This window comes from Sinocyclocheilus anshuiensis, unplaced genomic scaffold (genome assembly GCF_001515605.1).
Source record: "Sinocyclocheilus anshuiensis isolate Anshui unplaced genomic scaffold, SAMN03320099.WGS_v1.1 scaffold702, whole genome shotgun sequence".
Lineage (NCBI taxonomy): Eukaryota > Metazoa > Chordata > Actinopteri > Cypriniformes > Cyprinidae > Sinocyclocheilus > Sinocyclocheilus anshuiensis.
Genome location: NW_015548184.1, coordinates 873,493 through 890,824, shown reverse-complemented (window position 1 = coordinate 890,824; position 17,332 = coordinate 873,493). Strand labels below are relative to the sequence as shown.

General features: G+C 40.3%; 1 protein-coding gene across 8 annotated transcripts; it reads right to left on the bottom strand.

Moving 5' to 3' along the window:
* Positions 1-1,060: 1,060 nt before the first annotated feature.
* On the bottom strand, positions 1,061-15,047 carry LOC107704916 (atrophin-1-like). 8 transcript variants are annotated; one of them, XM_016507964.1, is made up of 10 exons: positions 14,819-15,047; positions 10,838-10,981; positions 10,424-10,525; positions 9,922-10,041; positions 7,134-9,835; positions 6,242-6,458; positions 4,540-6,013; positions 3,331-3,474; positions 3,069-3,243; positions 1,061-1,524 (listed from the first exon to the last, which is right to left on the bottom strand). In XM_016507964.1, exons 2-10 carry the CDS (start codon positions 10,862-10,864, stop codon positions 1,491-1,493), a joined length of 4,995 nt encoding a protein of 1,664 aa, XP_016363450.1. In that variant the 5' UTR covers positions 10,865-10,981; positions 14,819-15,047; the 3' UTR covers positions 1,061-1,490. The 8 variants fall into 8 exon arrangements, with proteins under 8 accessions (XP_016363450.1, XP_016363453.1, XP_016363451.1 ...); XM_016507967.1 differs by having other exon boundaries at positions 4,540-6,010; XM_016507965.1 differs by lacking the exon at positions 14,819-15,047 and adding an exon at positions 14,413-14,788.
* Positions 15,048-17,332: the final 2,285 nt, after the last annotated feature.

Sequence of the window (17,332 nt, the reverse complement as noted above, 5' to 3'; positions counted from 1 at the left end):
CTAGGCCTACTGTAAAAGAACCTCCATATTTTGTCAAGATGACCACTGAATTTTTTTATCACTGAATGTTATTTTGGGAAGATATAATTTCTAGACAGTTTCAAATTATGGCTGAAAAAGGCTTAAAGCTGAACAACTGTAAAACGCATTCTTTTTCTCTCTTTTATTTTGTCTATTCCTCTTCTCTGTACTGTCTTACATTCTTTTCCTCCCACACTGACTGCTGCTCACTGCAGCGATATGATTCTCTCAGGCTTGCTGCATGTGTCTCTTATTAGCCACACTTATGCAATTCCTTATGTGTATACAGCAAAAGAAAGAAGAGAAAGACAAAAGCGTCCTAAGGGATGCAATATTCTTTGGATACTCTCTCTCTCTCTGTGTGTGTGTGTGTGTTTTGAAAAGGCCTGTTCTTTTAATAGTGTCTTGACTCTCTGGCTTGTGTTCAAACAGTGTGCAACTCCCCACAACTGCAAAACAGGAACAGAAAACCATACACTGGGTTTGTGTACATCAAATAACAGCACTGGTTAAGAAAATGTAACAATATTAAATGAGACAGCTATACTTACAGTGATACTTTCCATGTCAGGTGTCACAGTTTCAGTTCTGGAAGAGGTAAAATACCATTTTCATTATGAATAACTGGTTGAATCAAGTTTAAATAATTGTTGTGGTTGCTTTGACTGTTATACATACATACATGACTCACACAAGCACAGATACAGTAGAAAACAGTAAACCGCACATACAAAGACTTATAGAAAAAAATGGTATTTTATTTCCAGATTTTTCTTTTTCATTATTTTTTATCTTGCATTTTTCCCCACAAGGTAAATTCAACAAAAAAAGAAAAAAAAATTAACAGTGGTACCATGAAAATGTAAAAAAATAATACAAAATAATGTTTATATAATCATAATTATTAACAAATAAACAACATTAATAATTTTAATAAGAACACGATAAAGAAACATTATGAAGGTAAGCTGTTCATCTCATGCACCCTTTCATAAACACTCTTTCAGAGTGGTAAAGTTTTCCAAAAACAAACAAACAAGAAAAAAATAAAAACAGATCAAGAGTTTTAGCCCATTGGGCTTTTAGTATCTAGCTACATGCAAAGACATAAAAGTGAACTTGATTCTTAGACATTCTCTCTGGCATAATGTTGTGTACATAGACTAATCCACGACCTAAACTCCTCTGCCTGGTGTTTGAAATAACACAATGAGGAATCCTCCGGGAAGTTTGGGAATAACCGTTCAGTGCCACAGTATGTGCCAGAATTATAAATCTCACTTTTTTACACATTGTTTGTTGCACCTGTATTTAAGTTAGTTCAGATTGAATGATATGTGTTCTGATGTCACATCCAAAGCTCTATACAGATTTTTTGTCATTCAGTGCTGAATTTCGAAATGATTGTTTCTTTTTTATTTGCACTTCATCCCTTCTTCATTTTCCTGTCTTCATGTCCTTTGTGTTCCTCACAGCGTTTTGTCACTCTCTTTCTTTAGGTGGCTGCAATGGAGGGCAAAAGTCAAAGACGAAAGAACAAAAAAGACTGCATTGTAGACATCAAATTTGATATGGTTGTGTAGGTATCGGCAACTCATGCTTACAGCATTGATGATTTTTATACTGATTTAAATAATAAAACTGACAAAAATATCGGCCTTAAAGGGTTAGTTCACCCAAAAATGAAAATTCTGTCATTAATTACTCACCCTCATGTCGTTTCAAACCCGTAAGACATTCGTTCATCTTCGGAACACAAATTAAGATATTTTTGATGGAATCTGAGAGCTGTCTGACCCTGCATAGACAGCAACGCAACTGAAATGTTCCCAAGTCCAGAAACGTAGCAAGGAGATCCGTAAAATAATCCATGTGACATCAGTGGTTCATCCGCAATTATACGAAGCTCCGAGAATACTTTTTGTGCGCAAAAGAAAAAAAAAAAACGACTTTATTCAACAATTCGTCTCCTCCGCATCACACCGGATCTGTTTCCTACGTTGTTGTGATTTGATCTGAATGGAAACAGCGTATCTGTGTGACGCAGCTGACACAGAACAGCATACGTTGTTTACGTCCAGCAGATATTCTCCAAAATGGCACCAGGGTGATGCGGAGGAGACAAATTTTTGAATAAAGTCGTTATTTTTGTTTTCTTTTGCGCACAAAAAGTATTCTCGTAGCTTCGTATAATTGCGGTTGAACCCCTAATGTCACATGGATTACTTTACGGATCTCCTTGCTACGTTTCTGGACTTGGGAACATTTCAGTTGCGTTGCTGTCTATGCAGGGTCAGACAGCTCTCAGATTCCATCAAAAATATCTTAATTTGTGTTCCGAAGATGAATGAAGGTCTTACGGGTTTGAAACGACATGAGGGTGAGTAATTAATGACAGAATTTTCATTTTTGGGTGAACTATCCCTTTAAGTGTTAATGTTGAATAATACTTTATAAATCATGTTTAAAATCAAGCCTTTCAAATAATGAACTACACAGCCCATGAGTCATTGCTAATGAATAACTGAATAAAAAATGATGGTACAATGCAAAATTGTTGACTTACAGTCACTCATTTTTAAGAGTAATGTAAGTTTAATGCCAAATATTAAAATATTTAAGTTGTTTTACAGTGTAATGAGACTCGATTACATCATTTGCAATGCTTCATGGGAATGGAAGTTCACCGCTGATCCCTTTTTTACAGTTCTCGTTTCCATGGTAACAGAGATATCTCTAATTGGTGAATGCAAATAGGATTTCTCTTTAGGATTATGGGTGGAGTAGTTCTCCGGAATTTGGCTATTAAACAGTTTTGCTGAGATCTCAATGATTTGTGGCTTTCAGAGAATCGATTAATCTCCGAAATCATGGTAGGTCTGTCGTGAAAGGTTTATACGTTATTGTTAAAAAATTCCTCTATGAAAAAATGTTCAATTCTAGATATAGGTATTAACATCAGTGATATTGGGTTTGATAATAATTCAAACTGCATCAGAAAAAATGTGGTATACCGCTAAGTATACAATATACATGTATGTACTCACCTGAAGTACTCGTCCTGGGCGAGGGAGTGATGGTGGTGGATCCACTGCTGTTCCAGGGCAAGTCTCTGGAACTGAATCTCTGCACTCTGAGCCTGCTGCATTGCCTGGAGCTGGTGTGCTGCAGACATGGATCCACCCAGAGACGAGGACTGGGGCATCTCACGGAAAGGACCTCCTGTACACAACATGCAAAACAAGTGCAGAAATCATTTAACACAGAACAATGAAATATATCGCAACAGAACATCATCACACCTCTTACCAAAGAGCTGCTGTCGAAGCACCTCACTGTCAGTGAGGGAGTGTGCCAGGATGGGAGGCCCAAGAGCAGCCCCTGGGTACGGCAGACGGGCCAGGGGAGACCCTGATGCCAGCGGATCCATCAGGGGGTGTACCCCTCCCGCGGCTGCCACCCAAATACGTAACAAAACAAAAGTGGGAAATTTAATAAGAGTAGCACAGTTTCCCAGTGGCACTGTAGGTAAAAATTATTTTGCACAGGAACAGTGCTGCCATTATTCTTGCTGTTCGCAACCCATTTTACTTATAGCCTGTCGTATTTCCGGGAGAAGCTGGACATTTAGCTGACAGTAACTGTATTGTTGATGTTGCTAAATTTGTTACAGAAGTGATACTTTTATGGCTGCTGTGATGCTGACAGCCTAAACAAGTTGATTCAAAAACAATTTTATTTACTCGTGTTGTTCCAGATCTATATCCTTTTTATTTTTACTACTGTGGAAAACAAAAAAAATTTTTTTTAAGAATGTTTCAATTGTTTCATCCTTACACTGCAAGTTAACGGAGTATAATGTAACCCCACTGACTTACATTGTTTGGACTAAAAAGCAGTGGAGTCATCTTTCAAAATATCTTCTTTTGTGCTTCACAATAGAAAAAAGTATTATAGATCTGGAACATGATGGTGAATAAATTATGGCAATTTTTGGGTGAGCCATCCCTTTAATTGTCACTAAATGCTCAAGTTATGAAAAAACGCATTTGTCAACTGGGTGATTGTATCTGAAAGAAGTACAAATCATTAAGCGGTTTAATTATTTTGTTGTAGTTTTTTTGTTTGGTGACGATAAATGGTATGAAATTTAATATGTAAACAATTTTTAATGGTGAGAAATTACATAAAATATTTCATATATTAACACAACTGTGCAAATTTCAAATTTTTGTTAAATGTTGAATTTAACAAAAATGTGAAATTTGCACAATTAATATCTTGCTATGTTGTTTTTCCTTCATACCCTTCAGTCATATATTGTTTTTCATTTGTCATCTTTGTCCGCAGTATGTTTGAATTTTAATTGGTTATTTAATTTGGTTATTAACACTGAATAGTCGACCATCCTGGCCCATCCCTAATATTGACAGAACCATATTCTGAATTTGCTGAAATTTTTATTCTGCAATACAGTGTGCTGTGTAAAGTGTGAGTGTGTGTGTGTATGGTGAATACCTGTGTCCTGCTGGTGCAGATGTAGGTGAGAGTGAATATGTGAATGCTGGTGATGATGAGGAGTCACGTTCAGCATCTGTAGCCGGCCGAGAGAATCTCCTCCTCCTGTGCCTCCTGCAGCCGCTGTGCCTCCTCCTGCTGCTCCTCCACCTGTCCCTGCCCTTTCCCTATCCCTCTCTCGCTCCCTCTCTGTGGCAGGCATTACTCTCTCCCTTTCCCTCTCCACGCTCCTTGCACGTTCGGTGCTGGGAGGGGTGCGAACGGGGGTGGGATATCGTTCAGAGGGCGTAGCCTGAGTTGGGAGGGGTGGGGGCTGACAAGAAGGGTGTGTATTTGGAAAGGTAGAATGTGGAGAGGGGTGATGAAGAGATGAGGCTGTTGGAGGAGGAGGAGGTGGTGGGGGAGGAGGTTGAGGAGGAGGGGCGGGGGCTGCTGGGGTCACTGGGGCTCCGGCTGGAGCCTGGTGGGCGGGGAGTGTGGCTGGAAGCATAGAGGAGGTTGGTGGGACTGACAGAGGTGGAGGGACAGGATTTGGATTCCTAGCTGCTGCGGCTAAAGCTTGAGGGGGCGGTGCAGGGGGTGGAGTTGTACCATAAAGGGCAACCTCACTACCAGGAGCTCCGCCTCCAGCCCCGCCCCCCAGCAGCAAGGAGTGTGAGTGTGTGTGCGAGTGTGCATGTGACAAAGCTATTGCCGGGTCGGCTAAGGCTCCAGCTGTGTAGACACGCTCCTCGCTCTTAAACTCAAATCCTGGCTTCACGCGCTCTCTTTGAGCTGCTACAGCATGAGGGAATCCCACTCCTCCAAGCCCCGCCCCAGCCAACCCACCAGGTCCAGGACCATGCCCTGGATGGGTGGGGCCTACCTCCAGCCCACCCCCATATAAAAAGCCCAGAATGGCAGCAGCCGTGGCGGCATCAGCTGGAAGGTGGTGGGGGTGTGTGAGAGCTGGGTTTTGGAATTGGGACAGGAAAAATGAAGGATGCACATGGGGATGAGCGTTAACATGTGCATATGCATGCGGGTGAGGGTGGTGGTGAAGGTGGGGATGGTGTACCTGTGCGCGACTGGCAGCGCCCAGCGGAGACATGACGTGAGGACGGGCATACTCACTCAGGGTTCTGAGGGCTGGGGTATCAGGCCCCAAATATGGACCCCCAAGCCCAATGCCAAGAGCACCCTGAGGGCCTCCAACAACTGGAGAGCCCCCTGCCATGGAAGGAAGGAGAAGAGAATGAGGAATGGAATGAGAAAGAGAGGGATGCAGAGGATGAGAGGGGTGAATGACGTGGGGGTGTGAGGCATGGTGGGCATGGTGGTGCTGTGGATGGGCTGCTGGGTGTGAAAGGTTCACAGAGGATGAGGAAGACGATGAAGGGTCTAGAAGGATGGAGGACGAAGAAGGAAAGAAGAGCGAAGAGCACTGGCGTGTGGCTGTAGCTCCTAATCCTGCACTTGTGCTACTGTCCTTCTGCTGAAAAGAGAAAAATGTTTATAAAGAATCTGACAAGTAATGTGTAAAGGATCTAACTACAGAAAAACATTTCATTTTTTGAAAACAAGATGCAGTATCATGTAATAATCTTCTCAAGTGCATGAATCTAGTTTAAAAAATGTTAAAACTAGACACAAAACTAGTAAAAATACTGAGATTACTGAAATTATTTTTGCAATGCTACCAACAAGCTCTGCTGTCTCTTACCTGAAGATATCTGTCCAGGTCTCTCTCTCTCTCCTTTTCTCTCTCTCGTTCCCGCTCTTTCTCTCGCAGGTCTCTCGCGCGCTGTTCGACCTCTCTACGAGCACGTTCTATGGCCTCATTTCTCTTCTTCCAAAGCTTAGAACCATCAAGCGGAACAAATAGAACATCACTACGGGCGCAAGAGTTCCCACTACCCCGGTCAAGAACCCTGTGAAACCTGAAACCAAAGAGGTTTTATCTTTTCCATGAGGTAAACAATCATACATGCCAATACTATCATAACAACACATTCACCCAATCATGTGGAACCAAGTTTTGGTTATATCAGGTAGCACATCAGGTTATCTTCTAATCTCGTGTTTTCCTGACAATTGATTATAGATTTCTGTACATGTCAAAACCTGTACATGTCTGTGCCGATAGCCTCGTAGGCAGTGCGCCGACATATAGCGTCATTGTGCTTTGGATGACCCGAGTTCGAGTCCTTTCCCAATCCTGTCCCCCCTCTCTCCCACCTCATTTCCTGTCAATATATACTGTCCTATCCTAATAAAAAGGCAAATAAATCTAAAAAAAAAACCTGTACAGGTTTTGCACCTGACTAATACCCATGTGATATAAAAGTGGTGTTGTAAGATTTCTTAAACACAACCATCGCAAGCTAGCTAAACTAATTCAATACATTGACAAACAAGATATGGGTGAAACTACACAGTTATGCAGAAGGCTGTCAGCCAATAATATGACATATATTATATATCAGCCAATAATATGACACCATTATATTGTGCATCTCTATCAATGGCATGATAATCCTGATCTGTTTTTGTTCTTAATTCACTTGTTTATGATGTTTTATTAGACTTGATTTTAATGAAACACCAAGTCTTACCGAGCTGATTGGCTGGCATGAATTGGAATGTCAACAGGTTTTGGTTCTGGGGAAGGACTTCGGAGAACTGGAGGAGGGCTCTCCAACTCCTCCCTGTCCTCTACTGGCTCCTCCTTGATGACAGGTGGTGGCACTGGGCCAGAAGATGAATCAGAGTGACCATCTACTCCAACAGATGTGCTGGGGGTTGAAGCAGTGTTGTTATGACTGGGGTTACTGAGATGCGGTTGTACTTTAGTATTTTGAGGGGAGTGCAGTAATGATGGAGTGCTAGTGCTATTGCTGTTGTTGGGAGCATTGCCACTGGCATTGCTATTTCCATGGTTACCGTTGTCATGGTAAGAGCTACTGAAAGGAGTATGACTGCTTAAAGTGCCATGGTAAGGAGTAGGCCTGCAACCTGATGGACAAGAGGTGGACACACCTGATGCATGAAGCGGTACAGAAGGAGCAGAGGTTGATGGAAAAGGACTAAACCCTCCCATTGGATTGGTTGAGGGACTGGGAAGAGGAGAGAGCGGGGTTGGTGGAGTCTGATTGGATGAAGAATATGGGCCCTGTCGAGCATGATTGCCTGGAAGGGATGCAATAGATGGGGGCTGACAATGTGAACTAGTGGAGGGTGGAGGAGGTGGAGGAGGATAAGAAGTAGAGGTGGGATGACCAGGTCCAGAACCACTCGATGAAGGAGAAAGGGATGGAGGGTGATTGCGATTTGAATGAAGAGCAGATGTAGTGTTGTCCTTTTCCCTCTCTCTGTCTCTGTGCTGCATAGGCAAGGCTGTCTGTCCAGGATAGTGAGGGTGATGTGGAAGTGGAGGTCCTCCAGGATATTCCCGAGTAAGATTTGGGGCCAGTCCAGGTGGGCTCGGGAACTCCCTTGGCACACCAGAAAGTGTGACAGAAGAAGAGGTCGATCCAGGGGGTGGGTAGGGATCCTTTGACCCTGGAGGAGGGTACTCTCTTAAATAGTGTGGAGGGGGTGGAAGGTCTGCAGTATTGGAGGGTACTTGGGGGGTCTGTCCTTGTAGTGTTTGCTGCACATTTGCATCCATTGGAGAAGAATAGTCTTGATTTGTGGGGATGGAATTTGCAGAGGAAAAGGGAGGATGACCAGAGCTGTTTTGTGGTGAACCGGCTGGGTCACGGTTCACCAGGGTCGCCGAAGGTAAAGCAGATGGTGGAGCACCTACAGGTGCATGGTTGGCATTACCAGCATAAGTGTTACTCCCTGCCTCCCTAACTTGGCCTGCTAAATCCCCCCACCTACTGTCCTTGTCTCTTGGATGACATCCACCCCCTCCGGAGCTTTCAGTTCCAAACTCTCGGCCCTGTGCTTGAAGCTGCTGGTTTTGCAAAGGAAATTCCCTCCCAGCTCCTCGATCCCGATCTCTAATCCCTGGTCCATATTCCCGACCACTCTGTGGTCCTGCAGGTCCGTCCCGGTTTGCACTATATTCTCTGTTCTGTCCAGGTAGCAAATTCCCAAAATCCCGGCCTACATTAGAGTTGGGTCCTCCACCACCAGAAATGCTACCACAGATGCTACCGCTGTTGCTGTTTGCATTGCTACTGCTATTACTAGCAGGGAAGTCTCTGTTGCCAAATTCCCTCCCACCCCTCTCCCGCTCAGCTGCAGTGCTATACCTGGGCAGGAACTCTTTTTGTGGGTGGGGATGAGGGTGAGATAGGTAAGGTGGGTGGGATGAGTGTCGGGTGGAAGAAGGAGAATTGTACACAGAGGGCAGCTGTTGCTGTACTGGAGGCTGCTGGCTTGGATGTGTGTGGTGGTTTCCTGGATAACGTACATATCCCCAGTTGCCAGGACAACTAGAGGGAGGTCCCCCTGACCAGCTGGTGGGGGTGTAATGGTGAGTGTTGGGAGGAGGAGGTTGTTGGGGAACGGTACTTGTTTGTGGAAGCAAGGAGGGTGGAACAGACTTATCACCTTTCTCTGGTTTGTCTGCTTTACTTTCCCCACCTGGAGCATTCTGCCCCACCTCTAGAGGTTTCAGGGCAGGTGGAGGTGGGAGTGTCGGTCCATGGCTCACATTTGAATTCCCATGGGAATACTCAGCTCCTCCCACCACAGGTTTCCCACACTGAGTGCTTGCTTTAGAATTGATGCGACTGCAGGTGTGTAGCGTTTCAGGACCACCAGGACCTGTATACTCCACTTTGTTTGCAAGTTTGGAATCTAGGGGGAAGTATGACTTCCTGTTGTTGCTTGCATCACTTGTGTTGTCCACCATTCCACGATGAGATGTATATAGGGATGATGAGGTCTTTAACGAAGACAAATCTCCCTCCATTCCTCCCTCACTGTCCCTCTGGTCCTCTGGTCTGCTATCCTCACCTCTCCCTGATCCTCTCTGATCCTCTGCTACACATTTTGATGTCCCTCCATCTTTGTTTTTATCACCCTGCTTTGGGGAATCTGGAGAGTCAGATTCAGAATCCAAACTGGCCAAAGGGGAAGCAGAGAGACTTGGAGAAGAGGACCGATTGTCCTGGTCAATGTCCCGTCCACTGCTTATGCTGCTGCTACTGTTGGCTAAGCTGCCTCCAACTGAGCTCCGACTTCCTTGTGATTGGCCATCCTCATTGTCACTTTCTCTTGATTGACTCTTGCTTGACGTTGGAGGTGGAGCTGAAGTCGGTGTGTTAGTTGAAAGGGGTGGCGCTGGGGGATTGGAGGAGTCCTAGTGGCAAAATCAGATATCATTATATTTCAAAAATGTTCAATCTTATGGAATTTTATTCAATGTTTCTAAAATGTCATCAGTACCTGGACTTTCTGTCTTTTGGGCGGTGGCACATGCTCCTCCCCTTCACTTTCTGATGAATCATGGCCTTGAGATCGCCGACTGAAACGTCCAACAGCCAATTCCTCTCCAGCAGTTCTTTGCTTAATAGTATAATTTTTAATCATGATGTGAGGCAGTTGCATTTTTACATTTAGTATAAAAAACAACAAAAGAACAAAATTTGCTCACAAGCTGACAAGCAAATGCAAAACAGTCAATAAAATTTCTTAACACACAACAAATACAGTAAATGCACACTAGTGTGGAATATTGTGAAAAAGATTGATCATGAACATTCAGGATAAGATCGTCTAAACTCAAAAAATGAGGCATGAATGAATTCAGTGACAGAGATAAGAAGAAAAAAGAGATGAGGTAGATCAAGGATGAGGTTATCAAAGATGAAGAAACTAGGACAAAGGAGAAGATCATAAAGAAATACAAGAAAAAAAGACAGATGGAGGAAAATACAAGAAATCTTACTGTTTGCCTTTCATTGCACTCTGCTCGGGAGGGGCTGGGGTGCGGACGTCTACCCCTCCTTTCCTCGCTGCCCCCCCTCCTGCGTCCACTGCGAGCGGGCATCTGTGGCCATGCCCAACATGACCGAGGGAGGGCAAACAGAAGAAAGAGGAAGAAAGACAGCATGACAAATTACAGCATAAGACAAAAACAGATAAAGTGACCAAAAAGGAGTAGGAACTAAAAGTATGTTTTGTGAAAATACTAAGTAAAAAAAAATACCATTTTAATAAATGCTACAATCTAATATGGATATCCAAATACTTTTTAACAACACACAAGTGCACTTGGTTCAAAGGGTTCTGACTGATTTAGACTTATATCTACACATGGTCTACCTTTTATGCTGATCTCAGTATGCAGTAATGCCCTCACCGATTCTTTGTTAGTTCGGGTCTTCATGACTAGCTCTCTATGTGGTCCATTCCTTCCAGTCAGCCATTACAGAAAGCAGGAGCGTGACCACAATCAGGACGGTTGGCCTACAGGCTGCCTATCATAGCATTAAATCTTTAAAACCTGGAGGGAACACAGTAAATATCACTGAAGTCAAATTAAACATATTACATTATATTATATACACTACTTGTCTTTCTATTTGTTATCAGATACTTAATAAATCTATCAATGCTACAAGGAAAAGGTAAATTGTTCATTTAATTCCCTTCTCAAGTAATATGAAGAGGTGATGACATTGGTCCACTGTAAGTGCAAAATGATAATCTAACGTTCTTTGATATATCTATCATAATCAATGATTAAATGATCTGTGACTAAACAATCTGTAATCAACACAACGTCTACAGTTTAGACACTAAAACAATCTTCTGTTTGCAGTAACAGTGTTGGGGAACAGCAATGCTGTTTTAAACAGTAATTTTTGTGTGGACTGCATGGTACTTCAGAGGGTTTGTGGTACTCTGAAGCTGAGCTTTAGTCATCAATGTTGAATGGAGCTCTGCAAAAACCATCCACTGCAGCCAGCATAGGGAGAGGCACTGCTTACACCAAAAGATCAACATACACACAAATCTCTAAATTCAACATGCACAGAAATACACAATAATATTCACACACTTATGTATTTACATAAATACTCACAAATACATGCTTTACACTATGTTGTACAAATAAGAAAAAGTTTCTATTTCAAGTGTTAAATATTAATTCCAACACATTTTAATGTGACAGAAACTATTTTGATTTTCTCTATGCAGAAATTCTTACTACTGTCAGGGAGGATATTTTGACTGGAATTTTCTTATTTCTTAGCAATGTATTTTTAATTTTAAGGACAGATATTTTTCTTGAATGATGTTTCAAATATAGTCTGACAATATGGACCTTTTTCACATTTCCGGGTTTCTCAGCAGCGGAAGTCATCATAGTTGGGTTAACTTGAATAGCAGTGAATGGGAGAGTACCACAAATATATTTTTTGCATTCCCATTTGCTCAAATAGCAAAAGAAAAACTCCACGATAGTGTTTTCATGACTTTCATTAAAAGGAAAAAAAATTGAGCGAGACTGATAATGGCTGTCAGAAGAGAGAACGATGTCAAATTTACCGTCCCTCCCATAGACGCTGCATTAGAAACACCCTCGCATTAGCGTTAACTGTTTTTTGTAATTTGATGCAAAGGTGATATAATACAAAGAATAGTGTTATAAATGTACATACATAAAAAAAAAAAAAATAAAAATATGAAAAACTTTCGAGGATTTACGATGCTGATGACCGTTAAACACGTCATCAGTCTTGTGAAAAGGGTCCATTGGGCTAATTCAAACACAATCGCTTAGCAACGATGCAATAATCCACTGACATACAGTAACATTGCTAATTAACCTCATCATAGTTGTAGTGAATCACATTTTTAGTTTATTTATTTTATTCTAAACTGAACCATGAGAGACACTACATTTCTTCATGAGAAAAACCAGCTGACAAACTCCTCAGTTTGAGAGAGAGAGGACGATAAATAATTAGATGGAGACAACAAGATACATAGTGTGGGTAGGAGGTTAACTAAGTCACTCCAGTATTTCTCTTTCTCATACACACACACACTTCATTTATTGTGAATGAGACTATATATAGCACACTAACGGACTGAGTGAAGTGAGTGAGTGTATTTAGCACCGCCTTCAAAACTGCAAAATGTACATCTACACCCAAACCACTGAACACGAGAAAAACCCCAGTGCTGATAAATATTGCATATAAACAGATTTACAGGCTGCTGACAGCCAACACAGTGAATACTCTGGCTACTCCATCATGACCACAATTAACAAAACACTCATTTGTAAAACAAGAATTATTTCTAGTGCCAAACACACAAAGACTGTACATATCCCATAAATGTAAAATCCGCATATTTGTGATCCAATTACGGTGTGTACATGGTAATATATCCAAATGACAAACAATAAAGGCTGCCAGCTCTCTGTCTACAGGTGATCCTTCATTCATCAGGAGTCCATTACCAAAATCTTGGCCAGGCTCCAGCATACCAAAAGCCTTCCACTCTCCCACTGCAGACACATGCAGCTATGGAATCAGCAGTACCTTCATTACAATACAATATATACATACAGGCACACATCATATGGCAAGCAGTTTAAAAATGTATTCTTTATACCGAACTAGTATCTATTTCTATGTTACTAGAACTTATTTGTAATGTAAATGTAAATATTAATAATTATTAGAGACTAGTATCTTTTTCAGTTTAGTAACTATTCATTAGATACTATTATTGTTCTTCACAACACAAATTGTAAAGTTACTGGTACAAATTAGTCTTTGTTGTTACTGATGACAAATTGCAAATTTTTGTCATTTAATCCTGTAAGGAACTGTAGTTTGGGTATCAACTATTCACTTCTGATTAATACATATACATATAATACATAATTAATCTATTAGTACCTATTGAAATATTTGCTTGGTTTCAGATTTATTAGTACCCATTTATAAGAAACTAGCATTAATATAAGTATACGTAAGCGCACACACACACACACACACACACACTCACATACATATACATATATATATATATATATATATATATATATATATATATATACACATATAATTAAATACTAGTATAAGTATTACAAGTAGTAATACTAGTAAGATACTAGTATTAGAATCTAGTCCAATTTCTTATTTCACTAGTTACAACTGTTTTTGTATTTGTCAGTAATGGTCAGTAACAATGGCTGCTTCACAGTTTAATTTAAAAATCCTACAAGTAATAAACGGATTATAGACTAGTATCTAATATACTGGTTTCTATTCAGGCAGTACTAGAAAAATAGAATTAAATGCTAATAACTATTTGAATGTTATGAATGGTTTGAAATACTTACTAGTACCTAATGAATAGTTACTAGTAGCCTAAAACTGAAATAGATAACAGCAACAACTGGAATGCATACTAAATATAACAATACAAGTGAAGCGCTATGCACAGAATCTCCAAAAAAATCAATGATAACAAAAAAATTCAATTTGTTACCAGTAACAATGGAATAGTCACTGCTGGGATACTAGTATTTAATGGATAATTACTAGTGCGTAGTACTAATAAAACTGAAAAATAGGCCTACTGTTCACAACCACTAGATTACATGCTAGTAACGCCAGTTAAAAAGTACTAGTAGCTGTTAAAATTTCCAAAGGGTGCCGCGACTAAAAAAAGGTTGGGAAACACTGGCCTAATATATAGAGTACTAGTTGGTTTTAAGAAATAAATGTTAAATTGGCTTGCCACACACATACACAACACAAATCATACACTCTGTCACCCTCTCATACACATATGCACAAATATAGTTGGAATTAGCTTTGATTCTGAATTCTTTAGCACGTAAAAGCACAATGCCAAAAGGTGGGGTGAGTTAGACACCCGAACGTGCATCATCGCTCGACCACGCACCGCAACGTTCCTTTCTTCCATTCTTCTGCTGCTTGTTATTGATACGCATGCAGAGGCAGTGCTCTACTGTACTAACTGGACGACCTCTGGATTACAGTTCTCAGACAATGCACTGCACATTCAATCCTGACAAGACGAGGAGAACGGGTCGCGAGTAACCCCCCTTTCAGTCTTTTCCTTCTCATATGAGGAACATTTGGGATCAGAATGGCGAATGGCATTCTTGTCGAGCTCCGTGGAATGTGAGCACTCGAGACCTGCGTGGTTACGCACCCCGATTTGCAATATGATTTCAGCCAAATCTATGTACATTAGTAAAGCACAAAGACGGGTGCGCGAAGAAGGGGGGACCATCTGAGCATGACCAAAGAGTCAAATATAAGCATCCATTTTCTCCTCTTCTTACCTATAATATCCAGCGATGCGTATCTCCCTTTCTTTCTCTCTCCTGCTGCCGTTCGTACTGTACATTGACCTACACGCGATCAAACATACAGGCAACTCGATGCACGGAAAGATTTACATTGTTGCGGCTTCGCAAATAACGCAGTGTTTTCCCAGCCGCTCCCCCTGAAATCGGCGCAGGAAACGGGGTGCTGCTGAAGACTGTACAAATTGATGCGTACGTTTGATTCTTACCCACCCCCTTTTCTTTCTGCCCCTCTCCCGCTCCTCTGTCAAGACGACTCGCACTCTTTTGCAGTCTGTACGGGCACAAATCTTCACGGAGGGGTGAGCGAGGGACGCACGACCACTGGAGGGTGAGAAGGGGCGTGATTTTCCTTATTCTTCAGGGAAAAGGGCAAGGTAGGAAAGGAAAGCCAAGGAAAAAGGAAGGAAGAAAGATGTCGAGATAAGGGTATTTATTCATTATGTAAATGACTGCTTATTTAATTGTCGATTTACGACACTTGATTAAGGAAATTAACCTAGAACTGCTTGATTAGGTAATGGGCACTAATTGGGCCTAATTGTGTACTGCCTTAATGTGGAAGGGGTGCCATTATTTCTGCAAAGTTATTTGAAATAGGCAATTTCGTTCATCAAAACCTAAGCTTCCATGTTTATGAGGCTTATTTCAAATCTACAGATTGTTTTCAATTAAAGTCAACATGAAAAATGGACCCCATTTACTTCTTCATATATGTCCAAACAAGAAAAGAGTCTGACTTTGTAACTTTAGTCAAAAAAATTGACATCTTTCTCTTCCTGTGAAAGGACTTTCCTTTCTGCTGATGTCATGAAGGCCGCACTGGCTATTGGATAATATTAACCAAATAGCTATCTAGGGCTTGTTTTAGGAAACTTAAAATCAGGCTGGCTTCATTCTGGCATATAATGGCCATATTTTCCATCCAATAAGTTCTTAATTAAAAGGCCCACCAACACCCCTAAAATCTGACAACACTATTGCATTTCTCAGGTATAAATCATACAATTATAATAAGCAAATATCTATGTATATACATATTAGGCTTGTGTCCTGGAGTAAACAAACAAGGTTAATAATGGTAATTTTAAATTACCTTTCGGATGTATTTAATTATAAAACACTTTATAATCTATCATAACATTTATTAATAACTTATTTAATAAACCTTCTTGTATATTAAGACAAGCACCTGCAATTCTGGCCAAATTAAAGATACGTTGTGCGTGAATTTGCACGTTACAATGTAAGCATCATTAATGACCCCGTGTTTAATAAAAGAAAAGATTGATTAGTGAAATTAAAGAATGATTTAATACAAAATTTGAATGATTAGTGTCTCTAACTGGCCTGTTTAACTTTGCTCTCAAAACACTTATTTACTGTACAGTATTGAATTATTTGCAGATTATATTTAATAGTTTATGCTTTGCAAAAACGTTTGCAGTTAGATTTAATATTACATTCTTAAGGACTCTATGCTTATTCTTTTAAGGAGCACTAGTGCTCCTAAAAAAATAAGGACAGAAACCTTCTGATCAATGACAGAAATGTATTAAATGTATGTCATCTTTTGTGCCAAAAATTTACATTTATAAACTTTTCTCAAAAAATGTAATTTAAACAATAAATTAAATTAAAATAATAATAAGGTACAATCAGGAAGAATAAGTTACCAGTCAAATGAAATCAGCATCAACAATTCATCTTTGCATGGCGCAGAAGAGCACAAATGTGGCGTTAAGGAATATTTACAGAATTTTTGACAAGATTCAGAGGTGGCATTAATGCATGTCATAATAACAATGTTATGATATTAATGTTTTAATATAAAGTTTTGAATATAGAAATGTAAATGATTTAAATGACTCAATTTATACTTTAAAAATTAAACTGAAACAGCCAGTAGGTGGCACCAAGTCACTGTCTTTGTCACTGAATCATTCATTCAATCGATTCGTTCAAACGGCTGATTCATTTAGGAACGAAGCAAGTGACTCCCTTTATGAATGGGTCATTGAATCATTGACTCACTAGATTTGTTCAAAGGCAAAGATTCATTCATAAACGAAACAGCGCTGTGTCAAAGACTATAGATCCGTAGCGGCTCAGCTGTGACTTTGTTTTTGAACTATATTTTTGTTGACAAAATAGAACAAAATAGACAACAGTGTTCCTAAAATGTAAGTCACTTACTATTAACTTTTGTATAAAATCAAAAATGTATAAAACTGTTGTATAAATTAAATTTCACATTTGCAAACTCTCTTTATAATCATTAAAAAGCTGTTACCCTCCATTGCGATCTCACAAACTTCCATTTTAATGAATAAAGCTCTCTACACTGCACACTGAATCTATTATTTACATCGTCTCTACCCTTTGTTGCAATAAATGAAAAAAAACTGCAGTCTGCTTTCACGATCTGTGCTGTGAGCATAGACTGTATAAAAACATGGACAGTATCATCACCCCTAGGTTTTTGAAGAG